This window comes from Harpia harpyja, chromosome 14 (genome assembly GCF_026419915.1).
Source record: "Harpia harpyja isolate bHarHar1 chromosome 14, bHarHar1 primary haplotype, whole genome shotgun sequence".
NCBI lineage: Eukaryota > Metazoa > Chordata > Aves > Accipitriformes > Accipitridae > Harpia > Harpia harpyja.
Window position 1 is genome coordinate 35,365,503 of NC_068953.1, and position 19,185 is coordinate 35,384,687.

Below are 19,185 nucleotides of genomic sequence, written 5' to 3' on the forward strand. Positions count from 1 at the left end.
GCATAAAAAAAACCCCATCTCTGTTGCTCTTTCCCAGACGTTCCTATGTGACAGTCACTGCCACTACTTATGTGGAGTAGCGAGCAGGAAAAGGGGCAGGGGAGGCATGATAAAGCAGCTTAAAAGAACGGAGAAGAGGAAGAGGGGAAAGCCAACTCTGCTATGTAGGGGTTTTTGTAACTAGGCCTACAAAGACTTGCATAATTATGTCAGTGTTGCACAAAGCTTTTGCTGTTTCACTATGTATGGTTTCCTACTTCATCTCAGTATACATCTTATGGCAAATGAATAGTTGTTTGTTAAATTTGATGCGTGATTTAGCTTAAATAACTTTAAAGGCATATTTTTACCCTGATGGCTTCTCTGTTCCCTTCAATTAAGTTTGTTAGTGGTGAAATAATAATGGTGACTCTTTGAGCGGCATTGCTGCTGACAGCATGACACATCTGAGACTGGAGCCCTATCCTACCAAATCCAAATGCTCAAGAGAGGCTCTGGATACCCCACCATTACCTCCCTCTCCCAACAAATGGTGTGTGGGTTATGTAGGGGAGGTGTGTAATTCTAAGCATGGCTATAGATCTCATCCTAGAAGAGGAAAGAAATCTCTCTTTCATGCTAATTATTATTTCAAACTTCATACTGTTGCTGAAAGATGTATGTGGAAAACAAACCCAAAGATTAAATTTCTGGCTTTGGTGGGGAGGGGAACAAACAGGCAAGCTAACACCTGGAACTACTAAAGTGAGCAGGATCAGTAGCTGAATGAAAACCACTCAGAAATACTAACTCTGAATCCCACATGAACAACACATTTTGTGGTGTCTTTCTTTTGAAACCTTGCCAGGTTTGAGATGTCAATATATTGACCATAATTTATAGTAGTTTCAAAGTAGGGATGAATAGTGGGCTGCCTGAACATGATTAATAACAATTCTGCAGAACTAATCAAGTAACAGTCAATAACAAAGAAAAAGGAGAAATGCTTTGTGTAAGTGAGGGGAAATCACTGCTACCATTGTGTACTTTAATGTGTGTGAGACCTAGGATGTTACCAGCACAGACTGAGTTTGGTGAGGCCAATTAACATGGCAGCAATGTTAACTGAGTATGTGAGCAAATGTATATTCTTAACTGTTTCTCCATCCTCGAAAAAAGATGTGCAGAGAGCAAGCGAGCCGCAAAGGACCAAAATTGCTTAGTTTGTCTAGACATAGCTGTACCTTTCCAAAGGCTACTTGGAAAACTTTTTTGGTACAAAATACGTATGTCTCTGTAAAGCCTGCTCAGTATTACTAAATAAGCAAAGGTTCCTTCCTGTGACCCTGGTGCTCTCTGTGTGTCGGCACTAAAGCAACCCGTATATATGGTGATTTTGTTGCTGTTTCCTTTTCTCTTAAGGGGATACCAGCAACAGGATGCCCACGAGTTCATGCGTTACCTTTTGGACCATCTACACCTGGAACTCCAGGGTGGCTTCAATGGTGTTTCACGTTCAGTAATTTTGCAAGAAAATTCTAGCCTGTCTGCAAGCAACAAATGTTGCATGTAAGAAGTGTTTTTTAATTTCTTCAAAACATTAATGATTTGTGTTGGGTCTGTGTGTGGTGGATCTGAAATTCCAAATTCATGGTTCCTTGTTTAAGTGTTCTTTAGTGCCTCTGTAATGTTATGAATTACAAAGCTACAGGTCATAAAGGATAAGCATCCTGTAGGATGTGCTGCTTCTGTTCAAAAGGAAGTGTCTTAGATCAACATTTTCATAGGTGTGAGTGAGCATACAGGCTAAAAGTTGTAAACACATTTTTAATTCATTACTCTTTCAGAAATAAAACCCAAGAACTCTGTATTTTCTGTTCTATATCCATATAGAATTCTTTCTTCTGTTCAGACAATCTCATTGTCTTTGGGTGATAGATGGCCTGAATGGTACAGAGGCAAAAAAGATGGCCAAGTATTTGGCCAATTTTCCTGCAGATGATCTTGTTATATTTGCATATCACTCAACACAGCTAAAGCTGTTGCTTTTTTTTTCCTGGTAATTTTGATTTTTCGTGTTACTGTGTGTCTTGAAATAGAGGTAATCCATGTGTTTCCCTTCTCTTTCTGTACTTCTCAAAATACTGTTGTTTCTGAATTCTGTCCCCGGTGTGTTTTCTCTCAGACTGAAACTGTCACAAAGAGAAAACATTTTAATTTGCTTCAGGAAGGAATGTTAAGTCAGTTCAGCCTGCACATTTGGTCCCTAAGTCCTTGGATTCCCTATGTAAGAGTTGAGTGAGTTTTCCCTTCCTATACTGATTAGGACATAGTAAGCAGGTCTGAGAGATCTGGATTTTACAGATGCTTCATTAGGGAAAGCCTGGAGTTCAGACTGTGCTCTTTACCACATTTATATTGCTTTGCTGGTGCTTAAAAATCCCACAAAAGAATCTTAAAAGTGTTCTTAAAATTGAAGTGTATTTGAAAACTAAACTAAACTAAACAATGTTTTGTCAACATTCTGAATGTCAAAACCCAAGGAGAATTTAAACTTTGTTCACATATCTACTGTAAATTTGTCTTGAGAATGGCTGTTCAAATGCATGGTGAGGTGGAGTAAGTTGCCTTCTGTCAAGGGCAAATTAAGGTCACATACACTTAAATGCCTACAGTAAAGTAATAAATATGCTGTGAACACTCTCTTCTTGAGTGCCAGTTTATTGGGGTAGCCATTTCCTTCTGCTCAACAAGAAGCATTCAAATTAACTGTAAAGATGTAGGTGGAGTGCAGATAAGGAACACAGGTTTCTGCAGGCTTGTAGTGTCAGATCTGCAAGCACAAACTAGCAAGTTTAGAAGTTGTGTAATAATATAAGAAGTTAAAAATTTATTTTTTTTTAATTGGACTATGAGAAGTAAGTCCATTACATAATCTGCTCAAGAGATTAAGAGAGTAATGAAAGCATAGAGAACAATGATGATGATTGATGCATATTGTTTCTCACATCTTAGTGCAACTTAAGCTGTCTTTGGAAGTGAAGTGCAGGAATATGCTTTAAGAAGTCAAAATTACTTGTAACAAAGGGTGTAGAATTAAAACAAAAACATGCTCAACCCACCTAAGAAGGAAGAATTTTTGTTTCAGGAACAGCCTCAATTACAGGGTTAAAATACTGTACCCCTGTGGGCATCGGCTCTCCACTATAGAAATGCAATCAACTGGAATACTTTCAACACTGAAATTTTCAGCATCTGCTTAGAGCATGCGCGGCTCAAATTTCTTTAGGTACAAAATAAAGCAAAAGTATTTCAGCAGCTAAATACTCGCACTGTACAATTCTGGGGTCAATGAAATGCCTGGTGGGTGAACTCAGTCACTGTTTGTTACACATGGACAAAACCGCTCTGCCTAGTAGTGGTGAGTTGTAAGCAGTAAACATATAAGAGATACTGAAAATTAAGCTCAGACATTCTGACTGACTTTTTATCTCTGATGTGGTTTGTCTAGAAATGGAGCATCTACTGTTGTCACAGCAATTTTTGGAGGCATTCTTCAAAATGAAGTCAACTGCCTAATATGTGGGACTGAATCTAGAAAGTTTGACCCATTCCTAGGTAAGGTGCCTCTTGCTTTCAAAATACCAGGTGACTTAAGGCAGAAAAATAAATCTGAAACTTGATATATTTTGATGTCACATGACTGAACCAGAGTTTTAACCTGAAAAGATTGGGCATTGTTTTATTCAGCCCTAATTTTTTTTTTAATCTTTGTTTTTCTAGACCTTTCACTAGATATTCCAAGTCAGTTCAGAAATAAACGTACTAAAAATCAGGAAAGTGGACCAATGTGCACACTACGAGGTAAGAGTGCTTGGATAATGAAATCCTTACCAGGACTAAGAGTATATATACTCTTCAGAGTATCTACTTCAGAGGAGCCAGGCTTTCACCTAGGGTGTGACTTGGTGTGCATGCCATCTAATTTTATGAGATTCTGTGGTAGAAGGTGCCAAAATAATTTTTCCATGCAGGTTTTTTACCCCAGTCACTGTGTATTGACATACTACTTTGATAAACTGGGGCTGCAAAGTGCTTCAAGAGGTCAGCTAAATATCAAGGAGGATTCCAGCAGAGGTTTTTCTTTGTGGTCAGAGTATTTCTAATGTATGCCAGTCTTTCCAACCAACACTCATCTGCATTGTTGCCTGTTGGCATTTGCTTAAGGCTCTGTGCTGAGAAGTATGCACCCCTTGCGCATAGTAAGGATGGCTCTTGGGTGTTCTGCTTTTTGAACAACATAAACACAACCCTGCAAAGTTGGGCAGTAGTGCCGTTACTGACCTTGTTTTAAAGAATGTTAATTTTTACAGATTTGTGAATATACTTGCTGCAGATTGTGAAATATTAATCAAAACCCCATTATTTTCTGTGTTCACTTTGTACCTAAGACCAAATCACCTTTAAAAGCAGAATATTTTTTGTTAGAAAGTAATTTCATTTCTTTTGAAAATAGTTGTGCTGAATGTCAGGACAGAATCTTGTTTGAAAGATGGCGATTTCGTGAATGCCTTTTTTTCTTTTGAACTGCTTATAGCTGTGTTTTCAGGAACAGGGAATGATGGATGTTAAAAAATGTTATCCTATTAAAACACATTATTACACAGCTTTTTGCTGCACAAATGTATATAACAACTAGAATGACTGCAGCAGATATGCACACCTTTTCTATACTGCTGTATTTGTTGTATTTCATGTTACAAAAATCACTTGAGGTCATCTTGCATCAGGTTTCTTTGTGTGGGTGTTTTGGTTTTTTGTATCTTGTTCTTTTTTTAGATTGTCTTCGCAGTTTTACAGACCTGGAAGAACTTGATGAGACAGAGCTGTATATGTGTCACAAATGCAAAAAGAAACAGAAGTCCACCAAAAAATTCTGGATTCAGAAACTACCAAAGGTTTGTATAAGCATGAAAAGTAACAGTGTGACAATATGTCAAAGGAAATAATGATTCAACCATTTACAGTAGACCAACACCTAAACCCCTCCCGTAGGCAACTGCAGATGTCTAGCACCAAGTTCAACCTCTTCCTCTAATGAATGTATTTTTTATTTTTTTTAATCTTGTAGGTGCTATGCTTACACTTGAAACGATTTCACTGGACAGCATATCTGAGGAACAAGGTTGATACCTATGTTGAGTTTCCCTTACGAGGCCTAGACATGAAATGCTACTTGTTAGAGGTATGAAGACTCACCCGTAGTTTCTGTAGAAATTTGTTAAGTAAAGTAAGTGACCTATGCCTTTACTACAAATTATATAGTAGGTGCTATTGAGATTGAAGAGTTTTCTGTCTTTTTAACTACAGCCTGAAAACAGTGGCCCAGAAAGCTGCCTGTATGACCTTGCGGCTGTTGTTGTGCATCATGGTTCAGGGTGAGTACATGGAGTAAGCCTGTTTATTGGCAGAGACCTCCTCCCCACTGAAGTACATGCAGAGTTAATTAATGTTTTTCTGTCCCTAGTGAATGTCTGTGTTTTTACTGGTGCAAATAAGCAGTAATTTATAAACTTACATGGAACTAAGCTAAGCTGAATTAACTTCAGATAGATCTATACAGTTACTCCTGTGAATACCCACTGGCAGTCTTTGGGGGCAATGACTAGATGTGTGAGACGGAATGAAAATAGTCTAGTTCCTCTAGGAATGGAAAGCCCTAAACCAAAAGAGTGAATCAAGGAGCCTTCCAGAAGTTAGCGCATCATTTTGAAATCCTTAGTATGAAGCAGAAATGTTTTTTCCTCACTTTGAAAGGTGCGTGTATGTTTGGAACAACTGTAGACTTAAGATTAGCCAGTGAAAGTAATTACCTGTATTTACCTTCTCTCCTACAGGAGTGAACGCTAATAGGCATGCCACAAGGCTGGCTAGTGTTCATGTTTTGAAGTAAAGTTGCTGGGTGTGGTTTTTGTATTTTTTTCCTTCTCCCAGCCCTGGTCGGATCTGTTGAGAGTAACGGTAGTAGGGACAAGACAACTGTTTATTCTGAAAGAAACATGTTCTTGTTGTTTAGGCAATCACTCTATGGGTATGAGCTGTGAAAGGTGTTTTCTTAAAAAAACTAAACCCCATTAATCAAAACCTTGCTGATACCTGAATTTAATTCAAAGATACATAACCAAAAGTTCTGTCCAGAAAGCCCCTCCTTTTGCTTTCTGTAGAGGAATGGTCTGGACTCTTTCTTAGGAACATCTGACTACTCAAGGCACCCCTTGTAGCACCACAGTGCATCTGACTGGTGCGTCAAAGTCAACTATGGACAGCTGGTCATGATTAGAATGGAATTAGATGGTTTGAAACATTGAGTGCATGTTATAATGTATAAGCAAGTGAAAGCAGGCCTTATCTTGGGGTGGCAGGGTAATGAAAACTGATGGGTTTGTAGTTCTGGTATGTTCTTAGATTCAAGAAATACGGCTCCAAGTCATGGATCTGTTTAAGATGAACCTGAAAAATTTTCTTTGTATTCTGGGATTAGTTTTGCTGTGAGTACTTTTGATTGTATTTAGACTACGTGACTCTAGACCTAAATGGAGATGATTTCTGAAAATAGAGCATAGCAGAAATTATTATAGCTATGTAGGCAAACATGGAAGTACAGTGTTACAAGAAGCCTTGCTTGCACACAAACTGGGATGCTAATAAGTTTGTATCAAAAAACCTTTCAACTCACCCCAGGAAGCAATTCTTTTCCTTAACATAAAACTTTAATTTGGAGAACTGAGCCCCATAGATTAAGAAGGGAAGCATCTTACCAACTGTTGTGGAGGGCTGTCAGTTTCTTTCTTCCTCTGGTTCCTGGAAGTCTCTTAGCCCTAATAGAAAATGCATCAGAGAATGAGGTGGTCTGTCTCCTTCTGATTGTCCTTTCTTTCCCCGCCTCCCCCCTGCTGACAGCGTTGGCTCTGGACATTACACCGCATACGCAGCTCATGAAGGCCGTTGGTTCCATTTCAATGACAGTACTGTAACTTTGACCGACGAGGAGACTGTGGTAAAGGCCAAGGCCTACATCCTCTTCTACGTGGAACGGCAAGCCAAATCCGGATCAGATAAACTTTAATACCTCCTTTTAATTCTTACTTATCAAGTCCACCGGACAAAACATTTCCATTTTTCCATAAATACTTGATCCAAGACTATTAATTTCATTGTGCACTTTTCAATTTCCTCTTGTGGGTTTTAGTTTTGTTGTGTCAATGGTAGCATTTGACTTACTGAACTTGGACACAAACTAACTTTTTTTTTTTTTAGTTATACCAGAAAACCTCAGCAGATTTTGATTTGCTGCTTTAGTTGTGATAACTCAATTTTTATATATATAGTTTCATGAAATACTTAGTTATTTGACTTTTTTATATTAATGTTTTCAGTTCTCACTTTCTAAAGGCACATTTACATCAGAGAAGCTTTCTGTCCTCCTTACAAACAAGATAAATGTGCTTCTGATTATGAAGAGCAATACAACTTCATGCTGTTCTCACAGCTGTTATGTAGATAGGAATTAATCTCTTTAAATCAAGGAATTGTTTGCACGTACTATTTTCCCTCGTGCAAGAAACTAAACAGCGACCTCTGAACAATCATTCTTTGTCTGCAGAAGAGAGGAGATGTGGCATCATTACATAGACCAGGTAATTGCTGCTATATTGGTGTGTATTCAGGCTGCTGACTTTCAGGACTCATTGTAAATAAACACTTGGTTCAATTGTATCAATACTGCAGTTTAATTCAAGTATTCCTCAAATATACTCTGCCTTCCAACCCTTCAAATTTAAAAAAAAATATTTTAAAATATATACATGTCTAAATTGTATTGAGACTTATGTTTTTTTAACCGAACCAGAATTGCTTTAGACATCTCCTGGTTTACACTGTCATCCTGAAATTCTATTGTGAACACTTACTTGCTTGGAGACTTCCTGGCAATGGGACCCCAACCCTCCTTCCTGGTGGGAATTGGGAGTACAGCCCCAAAGTTTGGGGTTTGTGAGAACAGTCTTAGGTCTAAATATATAGCTCCTATCCACTAAATGCCTGCAGTTCACTTAAAACTGAAAGGAAGTGGATGGTGTTCCAGATCCTTTGCTTATGACAATTATCAGTTTAAATGCAAACTAAAGGGAAGATGCTCAGTTTCACAGCATAGCCTGCCTGATGGGAGATGATGAGCCAAGACTGCTTGTTGACTGGAGCAGACTCAGGTAGCTGTAGTATTTACGCGTTGGCCCAGTGCGGGATCTTTATTTACAGTCTCTTGATGAACACTGGTGGCTTGATATAATTTCTAAAACTTGGCTATGTAATGGAGAAAGACTTATGTTTAAACAAAAATAATCACATTTTGGCTGTACTGCTGTTCCGGAGAGTGGAAGTCAGCTAATATGATTTTAAAAAGGTGGACAGGAAAACCAATATTGCAAAAGCTAGGAGCACCCAAAAAATCTGAAATTTGACAAATGCTGCATTTCATTTCTCTTCCCCCGGCCCATCCTGTCTAGCTAGCCCCTGTGTGCCTAGCAAGGAACTGGACACTCCTAAAATCTTAAAAGCATGGTAGGGAGCGTAGAATTTACTGAATGTAGAGTCACACAATCAAACAGCACCTTGTAGTTGTGATAACAGTATAAGTCGTCTGAAAACACATAAGAAATCAAGTAAAATGTGATTACCCTTTTTTAGTTAATGCTTCTGAAAGACATCATATAGCACATAATAAAAATTTCCCTACAGATTGTACCATAGCTCAACCTGGTGCATATGGAGTATCTCTACTTTCCTTGCTGTGGGTTACCTGCTAGCTGTACGCTGACAAGTATGAAAAAAATCAGAGTCTTCAGATGTTTTCTAAAATGTCCTCCTTCATAGCTTTTTCACAGCATATTAAACCAGGCAAGAGAGAAATTGGCTTAATATAAAACTGCAGAAAGCATTCAGCATTGTTAATGGTATATGAATATGTAAACTGTACACTAGTTAAAACCTATTGTGATTATTATTTGATACATTAAGTGACATATATATATAAGGATGTCTTCTTTTACTCAAGTTGAAAAATAAATAGAACTATTCATTGCTTTAAATTGTAGATAGTTTGTCACCTACCATTTCTCCGCTTCTTGCAGCCAGAGCCTTTCTTCTAATCAGAATAGGTGGCTGTCATCATTTATACAAGGCAGAAAAAGGTATTTGACTGACTTCATTGGTGTGCGGGGCAAGTGAAGTATCTTACCACATGATTATCCTGAAGGGCAGGCAGCCTTACTGCTCACAGTTAGTTGGGGAGTTAAGTAGATTCCATCTATAGCTGCGTTTTGTCTGCATGCTACTTGGATTGGATTGCTTTAGAATTTTAGTTTTGAGAATACAAAGCTTAAAATACACAACTAGCTATGGGCCAGAAGCAGTTTAACTTACAGTAGTCAGGTGTATGCAGTGTTCTCGCAAACCAGCGATGTAAATGTGCCTTTCTCTACTTGTAGAAACTTAAATTTGTAATCTTCAGCAACATTCATTCACTCACTTTAAGCAGCTTCTACTTCTCCAGTAAATTTCTTGGGTCAGAGTTATGTTCTCACTTCAGTATTTCCTTTCAGTAACATTTGCTCTGTAACATTAAGGTCTTGGGCAATGGTATCTATCTATCCAGCATAGTCCATTTGAGACACGGCCATGGGAACACAATGCAATCACGTCAGGCTTGTTCTTGCAGCATGTGGTGGTAATGGCTTGGCCATATGCTTTGCTGGAACAAGTACATTGTAAATCCTTTCCTAATTTAACTTTCTCCCACTGCAAACCCAGATGGACAGTATGAACAGTTTGTTGTGGCAACACAAGTATTTCTCTTCCTGGTGGAGAACTTTGCTTATCCACTGTATTCTATTCAGTGTGGTGTCAAAAGAAAAAAAAAAAAGTAACTGAGCACTGAACCAGTAACATATACTGCACCTGGCCTAGTATTACATTTTTAACCTTACTTGTATATCCTATATTTATCTACTAGCTTGGGGGGAGAGGGAATATCTCATTTCATTTAAGCCAAATGTTTCTTTTCTACTTACTGCTGATCGTAGTACACACTAACTGGCAAGAATTTTTTTTCTTGCTTGTGATTGCTCTGCAAGGAACAACTGTTCTCTACAGTTCAAAGACTTGCATATTTTTCACCAAAATTTGTCTCATCAAAGGTTGTCCTTTTGTTAGTAATTGTTTAGCCACGTATACAACTGGAGACAAGATTTATGTAAAACAAAACTGCAAAATCTCCAGCTTGCATAATACTTCTGCTTTAGTGTGTTGTATAGTGAGCTGTTAAGTGCAGCATTATGCGACACTCTAAGGCATGCACTTACAAACAGAGCTCCTTCTCATTGTATAGTCAGAAGGTGCTTTCCGGGTGGTAACAGATGTCTGCCTGAGAGGAGAGTTTAAAACTTTCAGACAGGCAGGGACAGTGGACTTGTATGAAAAGCAGGAGGCCATTTACAAGGATTTTACTAAATCAATGGAAAGTGTAACACGTGGTGTTCAAAAGTTTCCCCAACAATGTTTCATTACTGATGTGTCTGTGTCTTACTGATGAGGTAATCAGCACCTTGAAAATTGATTCCAATGTGCTTTAGGATATCCTCAAGTACTGTAGTGCCATAGTTGTAATTGTTTACCATTAAAATCTAGTGTGTAATTTTCAGTGAGGATAACTGACTGTGCTCATCTTGTGTGTTTCTGGAGCATTTCCAGGTTGAATGTGAATTCTCTCTCATTCACAGTGTGTTTATGGAAAATGTGCCATTAAAGTGTCTCCTTTCCTTAGAAAATGAAACTCCTCTTGTCCTTCTACAGGCTTGCAGAATATCATTAGTGTAAATCCTCTGCACACAGATGGCAGAGTATTTTACCTTGTTCGGGGGAAAACAAAATAAAGCAAATTGAAGGGTTCCCACTATTTAAGACCTCTACCAAAACTTAGCCTCTAAACCCGAAGAGGACCTGCTGTTCAATTTTTAAGGGCCTTGTCACCCAACAGCTGTTAATTTTCGTGTCAGATTGTAGTTAGAGTCCATCCTAGCAATGGTAACCTTCTCATTCAAGTTTGCTCATTTGTTGTGGGGGGTTTTTGGGGGGTTTTGTTTGTTTGTTTTTTAAATAAATTATATTCCTGTGTGTATGTACTGCAACTCTGAGCAGTCTTAACTATTTAAACCTGCTCAAACATTAAGGTAAGTTCTGAAAAGGATGAAGGGACAAGAGTTGAAAATGCTAGTATGAGAACGAAGAACAACAACTGCTGGTACACCATTTAAGCTGCTGTTTTCCAGTGACCGGCTTACCTGGTATGTGAAATCATCTACTTTTCTTGTCCCTTTTGTGGCTTCATAAAGTACTCGTGCCACTGTCCATAGCCTGTTTTTCAGTGTGGGTGGGGAGCAGAAATCTCCTTCTCGTTTCAAGGATAATATTAAATGACAAAGGATATGAAACCAAAAAGACTGGCAACTGTTAAGCACTGCTTACCATGTGTAATAGAAAATTACTAACACCAAAGAATTAAACAGATCCATAATTGTCATTTTTTTGAGTCACTGTGTGTAAGCATACACATTACTCAAGCACAGATAGAAGCTAAAATAATTGTTGCAGACTGCAAACAAATTTCAAATCTTGTTTTTCAGAGTTGAATTTCAAACTACATTCTCAGGGTAAGAAGGAAAAGATGAACTTTGGTCCCACTCAACCCTATCATATATTGAAACAAACCCAATTAAAATGCACAGGTACATAAAATCTCCCAGCTACTAAAATTGTGCAAGCCACTTCAAAAATTCTTGCAGGGCTGTTTTGATGTTAAGATCTGCTACTTAGCTGAATGTATTATTTTCCTGTATTACCATCAGACAGAAGATGGGCATAAACTACCTTAATCTTGAGCATTTTTATTTCACAAACATGAAAGTTATAGGGCTGTTTGTTGTTGCTTTTAATTCCAACCTGCCATTTGCTGCAGCTTTATTTTTCTTCTAGGAGAGACTTTCTGCTACAGTTTCTCTCATTATTGGAAAACACACGCTTTTATTCATAAAACCAATTCTGTATATCCTTTTCCCACCAAAACTGCCAAGTCTACAGTAATAGAACTAAGCCTACAAAACCATAAACAACACAAGAAAACTTGTAAAAGTCAAGCTAATAGAAGACATCTATTAAAAGCACAAACCTACAAACAGCTAAACATAGACATGCTGTTCCTGTGTATCATTACTTTCCTCCATGCAAAAGGCAGGGAACCAGCTAGCTTTGTTTATTCAAACAACAGTGTGCAGGAAACTGCCCTAAGTCTGAGGCTTGTAAATTGAAGCTGAAAACTGTGTGTGTACACATGTTAAAGCACCCAGGGAATTTTTCAACTCATTTTACAAGGTGTTTGTGAAATTTCATTATCCAGTGTAAACAGTCATTGAACATGAAAGAAAAGTGCAACCTTAGAAAAATCAGTGAAATCAAGGCTAAAATTGTTGTACACTGCAAAAACAAACTTCCGCTCTGAAAGCCAAATCCTCCAAACTGGAGAGGCTGGCAAAGCTACTCCTTGCAGCTGTAAGCTACACCCCACCCCCTAGTTAGGAACTAACTTTGCTAAACTTAAGGAGAGCCTACAAGGAAAGAAATCCCTTTTAAGGAAGCATTTCATGAAAGTCAAGTGCTGCTATTGTACATGCCCATTCCATTCCCTTGTAGAAACAGAACAAGAGGTTCATGCATGCATGTTTCTTTTCCTTTTGCTGTTCTTAGCTTCTGCAGCAGTTGTTCGCTAAAAATAAACACCATTCCACAACCATATATGTGCAACAGCCTTCTGGTGATTCTGAGCCCCCTCCAGCACTGCAGTTATTCCGCAAGGCCAGGAGACTGTCGTCTTTCTCGCACGCTCTGACGGGCTATGCATATAACCCAGCTGAATCGGGAATGCCTTTTACATCTATTTTCTTTTCTGGACAAAAATAGTAGGAAGAGTTTAGCAAAAACATGTCACAAGTTGCTGGAAGTGTTTCAGGATCCTTTACTGTGGTCTTTGTTACACTTTCATTCTCCAGCGGAACTAAAGAAGGATAATTTTCTCCTGGGACCTGCTTTAAAATACTTATCCATCTGCTGGTATTCAGAGAGAGTCAAGGTGTGTAACATTGAGGACTGGATGAAAAACAATTTCCAGAAAGACTTCTGTAACAGGCATGAAAACACTGTCAATGATTTTTTACTAGAAGTTTGCAACAGGTACGTTCTTCGGGTGTGAACTTTTACATCTACTGTAAAGGTTAACTGCCTTGAAATGAGACAATTGTCAGTTATTTACATCCTATTTATCTGAAATGGAGCATTAAGTAATTGAGTGCTTTGACTTTGCAGTTTTAATACAGCGTTAAGTTGGTTTTATAGTGGCAATAGCATATACTTCATATCGACTTTCCTTAAGCCTATTTCCACCCCCCCCTTTTTTTTTAAGAATTAATAATTAATATAGAGAAGTGCAGTACTGCCTAGTAAATTGCTGCTTAACTGAAACATACCCTTCTGGCAGTGCAAAGCATTGTCCTGGGGGGAGGGGCTAGAGGAAAGAGGTGCAACAAAACCAAGTTCATTAAACACGTTACTAAACACCAAAATTTGTTCCATTCTAATAAGTAAGCATTGCTTTTGTACTGAAATTTAACTCTTATTATCTAAGCTTTTTATAAACGACAGTAAAGGAAAAGAAATACCACTGTGGAAAAGCACCTCTGGGCACACACAATTTCTTACGACAGCTTTACTGCTACAAAGCCACTCTTAAGGAAAAAAAAAAAAGTTAAATTACATAAGGAGGAGCAAATGGGGTAGAGCCAATCCTAGTGTTTAGTAACACCGAGGATGGTTGTGGTCCTAGATTAGAGCTGAAAGGGGCGTGTCAGTACCTGTCCTGAAATGGCACGCCTTTGTGCCACAACAGGGAAGGCAGAAAGTTCTATGTGGAAATAACAATTTAAAAAAATCCAACAAACTACAGGATACTGACAGGACACAGCGTCTTTGTGAGAACCAGCAACAGTGCAATCTCAAAACAAGGACTGAAATGTAGGTTCAAAACAGAACGTTAAGTTGCAAGTACAAAATTTCAGAAGTAACTGTTCTAGAACAACTGATAAAAAATGTGGATTAATTAGCAAAGTATCATTAGGGAAGCACATCTGTGACTACAAAGGAGGGCGCAGAAGGAAGTATTCTCTCATTTTGGCACTGGAATGTCTACCATGAGGCCACTCTTATTTATTTCCATTTTTTTGCCATCACAAATTAGGATTCAGAAAGAGTATGCAAAACCACAGCTCTGCAGAAATAGTTTTAAGTGCCTTTTTCCTCTGCAGAATCCATAAGCCCAGACTGGTTGCTTGACAAAATTCAAAGCAAAGCCTGGGTAGTAAGCAATCTCAAAGTCCATAAAAATTCAGCAAGTGCCTTTCAGCCTTACATAGATTCATTTCCACAAGTTAAACCGAACTCTTATAAATTACAGTTTATTATATTGACACTCACCCCCCCATCCATTTTAGCCTTCCTAAGACAAGTTCCTGCCTTTTTTGCAGCAACCCGTTGAAAGCATTTCCATCCGAACAAAATTCTAGCATTCTCTGCAAAGAAAAATGGAAATTAAACAATTATACAGCTTTTCTCCCTGAGTTTGGAGTACTTTTATTCTGTTGGTGAAGCCATAAGCGATGGCAGGTCAGAGCCTTTCTTGACCTTGCCTGCTTTAAAACATTTGTTCTCCTAACTGCTCATAAGCATAAAGGAAAAGATTAAAAAAAAAGATGATGCAGCTGACATGAACGTAATTACCTCTGCTCAAAAGGTGAAGTCAAGCAGCAACAGGGGGGGTGGGGTGTAGAGAAAGAGGAATGTACCATGTACCAATTTTTAAGGACAAAAGAAAACGCTGCAGTGATGGCAGAGCCCCTTGTTTGCCCCCACTGCTGTTGTACACCTCAAACCCCGATACAGGCTGTAGGCACAAATGTTTATATGGAAGTGCTCACGGGCACCATACGGTTCTTACAGGACAGAGGCAGGCTAATAGTTCTGTCCAAAGGTCTCACAAGATCAACATGAGCATTGCTGTAACCATTTCTCCCCACAACAACAGAGCCTAAAGTCCTGTGCTAACAGAGAAACATGAAGCTGCATTTAGCTAAATAGATGGATAGCGTAACTGCTTCACCCTGGACAGAGGTGTAAGCCAGAAACCAAACGCTTTGTACAAAAGGCTTTGCAAGTTAGCGCACAAGGGTCCTTGCAAACATGCCTGGTCAGTACAACAACTAGCAATAACTGGTCTGCTCCAGTTTTCTACACAAGGATAGTTAGTGTAAGTCATCAACACACTGACTTGGAACAGGCCTTTTCTGTATTTTCCCAGGTCTACCCGAGCAATAAAAAAGAAAGCTCTTTTAAGTTGATGCGTTGTTGTTTAACAGTAGAGTTCTTATCAGTTTCAGTGACTTCAAGGAAGGTTTAAGAGTTGTGTGGGCTTCAAGCATCAACACTCTTAGGTTGTAGCTGGCATCTCTTCAGTAAATCCAAGGAGATGAAATACACCCATTAATCCCTGTACAGTCAAGAGTGGGAGTGTGTCTTACTTGCCCATGCTCGGCATGTCTACACAGCAGCCTCTTCACTCAATTGTCCTCAAATTCAACCTGACTTGAATCTCATCTCTACTGGATCTTCATTCGCTGCGCTTCTCCAAGCGCAGCACCATGCAACTCCTTAAGAAAAAACAATGCAGCTGCAGCTTATATAGGCATCCATGTCCCCTTCTCTACTATGCCAATTGAGCTATAGATGTTGCTACCAACAGAAAAAGAAGGTAAGTTTTGTGATTAGTAAAGCTGAGCAAAAGATCTACATATACCCCCACCTACTCATGCGTTCTTGCCCCTCTTGATGGAAGAGGAGGTATTTTTCTAACTTGCATATTATTCTTAACGATACTAGCTTCTCCAAGCTCTATTATTTATTTTTCCCCTCATCTCACCTGTAACGATCATGTTTTCAGATGTCCAAACCTGCTATCTCTGACCCTCTCTGGATGCGGCCATGTTACAGACGATTGCATCTTGCTTCTGCTCAAGAACTGCCCAAACCTCAAGACGCTTGAACTGGAAAACTGTGTGCGGATCACTGACCAGACACTAGAAGCAGTGACCCTCTATGGGGGATCACTGCAAACGCTCCATGTGGATTTCTGCCGGAACATAACACAAACTGGTCTAGAGAGAGTCAGGGAAAAATGTCCTTCGGTAATGCTCAGAGCAGAGAGGAGTGCTAACATGATTCCAGACAATAAGCCAGAAAAAAAGTTGATGCTTGAAAAAGCATCAAGACAATGGGTTCAGCTTTAAGTGCAACAAATTGTATAAACTCAGTCAATGTGGGTTATTTTAGTTCCACTCTCCTCTTGGGTAGCATTGCTTCAACGAACTGTGGCTACTTTCCTGTATTCTGGTTTAAGTCCAAACACATGGTTGATATGTTTTGTAAAGGCTGCACTGGGAAAAGGCATAGATCTCCACCAGGACAGTCTTAGGAGAAAAAACCTGTTCGCTTTCTGTTGTTCCCTGAAAGTGGGAATCCCTGCATTGCTGTCACAAAATGCTAGACCTGATTAAGGCTGAAAACTGCAATTTTGATACCCTCTTGTCACAGATGAGTGGAATGCAACCTACTCAAAAGAGAGAAGTAGCAGTATGTTTTATTGAGGTAAAATAATAATTTGACAGATTTCAATAAATTTGATGGAATTTAACAGTTTAACAGTGGTTTGACAAGGTTCAGTAACTTTGAGGGCAAGGTTCACCTTATTAATTACTGCATGGAAGAAACATACAAAGGAAAATTGAGTTAGAACTGAGTTAGAATGATTCACACAGACACCAGAGATGCAAAGAATAAGGGAGACCCTCCCGTCGAGTCACAAGGTTCAGAGTGGACCCCCTTGCTTTCTAAACTCTATAGAGCCTAGGTGCGGCTGGATCCAATCTTAGACTTGGTCAATGGTTTGAGTCTAACGGAAGAGATACGAAGAGTAAGGAGGACCCTCCTGTTGAGTCACAAGGTTCAGAGTGGGCGCTCTTGCTTTCTAAACTCCTCATGTAATGGGAAAGGGCACGAAGCCACAGCAGATAGAGCTTGGGTAACTGTATGATTTACACAAATTTCAGGGAAGGAGTGATAAATTTCTGTTATAGGATATATCCGTATGGTCGTTCCATCCACTAAGGGTGGTAACCACACCATGTAAGATCCTCCTAGCAAAAGCACAGTACCTGACAACCATCACTTCCTCAGTGATTAACATTTGTAGCTGATTTGTCAGGCTTATTTATTAAATGAGGGATGCATGGCAATACATGCAAAACACAGTTTGACCCTCTGCGTAATGTACGTCGACAAGATACACCAAGTTATTTTTTAAAGTTGACACTAAAAGAAGCACAATATGAACTAGCTGACAGTACTAACCCACAGGAAAAGACAGTGACTTACAACCCATAGCTTTGAACACTGAATTAGGAACACACTACAATAGAGATCTTTATGAATACCTGTTTCTCACTGCAAAGAAAAAAAAAAAAATAGCAATTTTCATCCCAAACCACAAGGCTGTCACTTTCCTGCATGCTGCTCTGCTACATGGAAGGGAAACCTTTTTTTTTCTTCTTCTTTTTTATGAAGGGTTGCTATGGCATCATCTACAAAATTTGACACCAAAGGTTGGCACAGTTTTATTCTGCTGTATAAAATCTGCCTTGATACAACACACGGCGATTTGGTCATGGTATCAAGTACTCGGGACTGGTAACATCACATTTCAAAACTCTTTATGCACTTACAGATTTTTGCGTGAGGAAAGGTAAACATTTCTGAGTGCCACCTTACTGTGTCAACTGTACTGCAGTAACCTGTCAAAAGTTTTATTTGTCGAGTCTGTTTCAGTATAACAATACAGAAAAATCACTGTGATCATCCAGTTTGAATTACTCAGGTTTTTGTTTGAACTACAGCATGCTTTTTTAAAAAGCACCCCATCTCAAACTTTGTGCTTTACTCTATGTGGGAGCATGTCCTCAAGTTCTGCTTTACGTTATTTTTCATTTTGGTCAGCAATATGAAGTCAGAATTCTGACTCCTAGAGAGCACACCATAATATATAATCCTGCCCATTCTTGCTGACTCTGCAGCTGAACTTGTATTTACCTTAAATCTCTCTCCCATTCAATACAATCCACTGAAGAACTTTACACTTACTAAGAATGACAGCTAGTTAAATCTGGCTATCGGTAACTTAGTTTCCCCTAGAGGACCAGATGTCAGTTCAGCTTAGCTGTCAAACAGAAGGCTGCATACAGACCAGTTTGACAAACTATGGATCCTGAACAGTTCCAGCTTAAATCACAATGAAGTCTACCGCAGTTTAAATTTAATTTTAAATTAAAACCTTACACAGAGTAGGAATACCTGAGTGTGCATGTCCTTAAAATTCAAGCAAATTTAGAAATACTAACTTTTGGAAATACTGTTCTGTCGCATAAAGACAGTCAAGATTTCTGTTCCATTACATAACGATTATTCAAGACTTTGTCACTACAGCAATCTATGTGCATATACCATAGTAAGCCTGTTTCTCATTTACATGAGGGGCTCTACAATTGTTGATAATTAATCTTACTGAACTGGTAACAGAACACTGATGAAATTTGCTAGTTAAAAACACATGAACTCAAACTCGCATCACTGGAATTCAAGTATATCAAGACTATCATGGTTTAAAATAATCCAATAGCTTTGTTGCACTTTAACAGTAGCTTTGCACACTTACTACTTGTCTACATTTTAATCTTTTATATAACTGGAAGACTACAAGAGCTAGCTTTTCCTCTAAGGATTGGAATTTGTGACTTCTTAAATTGCTATTTAACAAATTATTAAATGTTGTCACAAATGTCTAACATGATACATGTTGTTCTTTAAATTTAGAGAACAGTGTGACTGTAGTACCTCTCTAAAACAAAAAGAATGTTAAAAACTACTACTGAAGTAAAGCAGACC

At 38.7% G+C, this 19,185-nt stretch overlaps 2 protein-coding genes across 3 annotated transcripts in view; both read left to right on the forward strand.

Moving 5' to 3' along the window:
• The window catches only part of USP3 (ubiquitin specific peptidase 3), a 46,746-nt gene extending 35,879 nt beyond the window's left edge, over positions 1-10,867 (forward strand). For both annotated transcript variants that reach the window (XM_052807530.1, XM_052807531.1), the window contains exons 9-15: positions 1,402-1,548; positions 3,491-3,597; positions 3,763-3,843; positions 4,819-4,937; positions 5,111-5,224; positions 5,350-5,417; positions 6,940-10,867. In XM_052807530.1, coding sequence (XP_052663490.1) covers positions 1,402-1,548; positions 3,491-3,597; positions 3,763-3,843; positions 4,819-4,937; positions 5,111-5,224; positions 5,350-5,417; positions 6,940-7,105 — 802 coding nt within the window. In that variant the 3' untranslated portion in view covers positions 7,106-10,867. The remainder of the gene's footprint in view (positions 1-1,401; positions 1,549-3,490; positions 3,598-3,762; positions 3,844-4,818; positions 4,938-5,110; positions 5,225-5,349; positions 5,418-6,939) is intronic.
• A 967-nt stretch (positions 10,868-11,834) lies between these two features.
• On the forward strand, positions 11,835-18,774 carry FBXL22 (F-box and leucine rich repeat protein 22). Its single transcript, XM_052807548.1, has 2 exons — positions 11,835-13,317; positions 16,133-18,774. The coding sequence occupies exons 1-2, from the start codon at positions 12,983-12,985 to the stop codon at positions 16,476-16,478; spliced, it is 681 nt and encodes a 226-aa protein (XP_052663508.1). The 5' UTR covers positions 11,835-12,982; the 3' UTR covers positions 16,479-18,774.
• Positions 18,775-19,185: the final 411 nt, after the last annotated feature.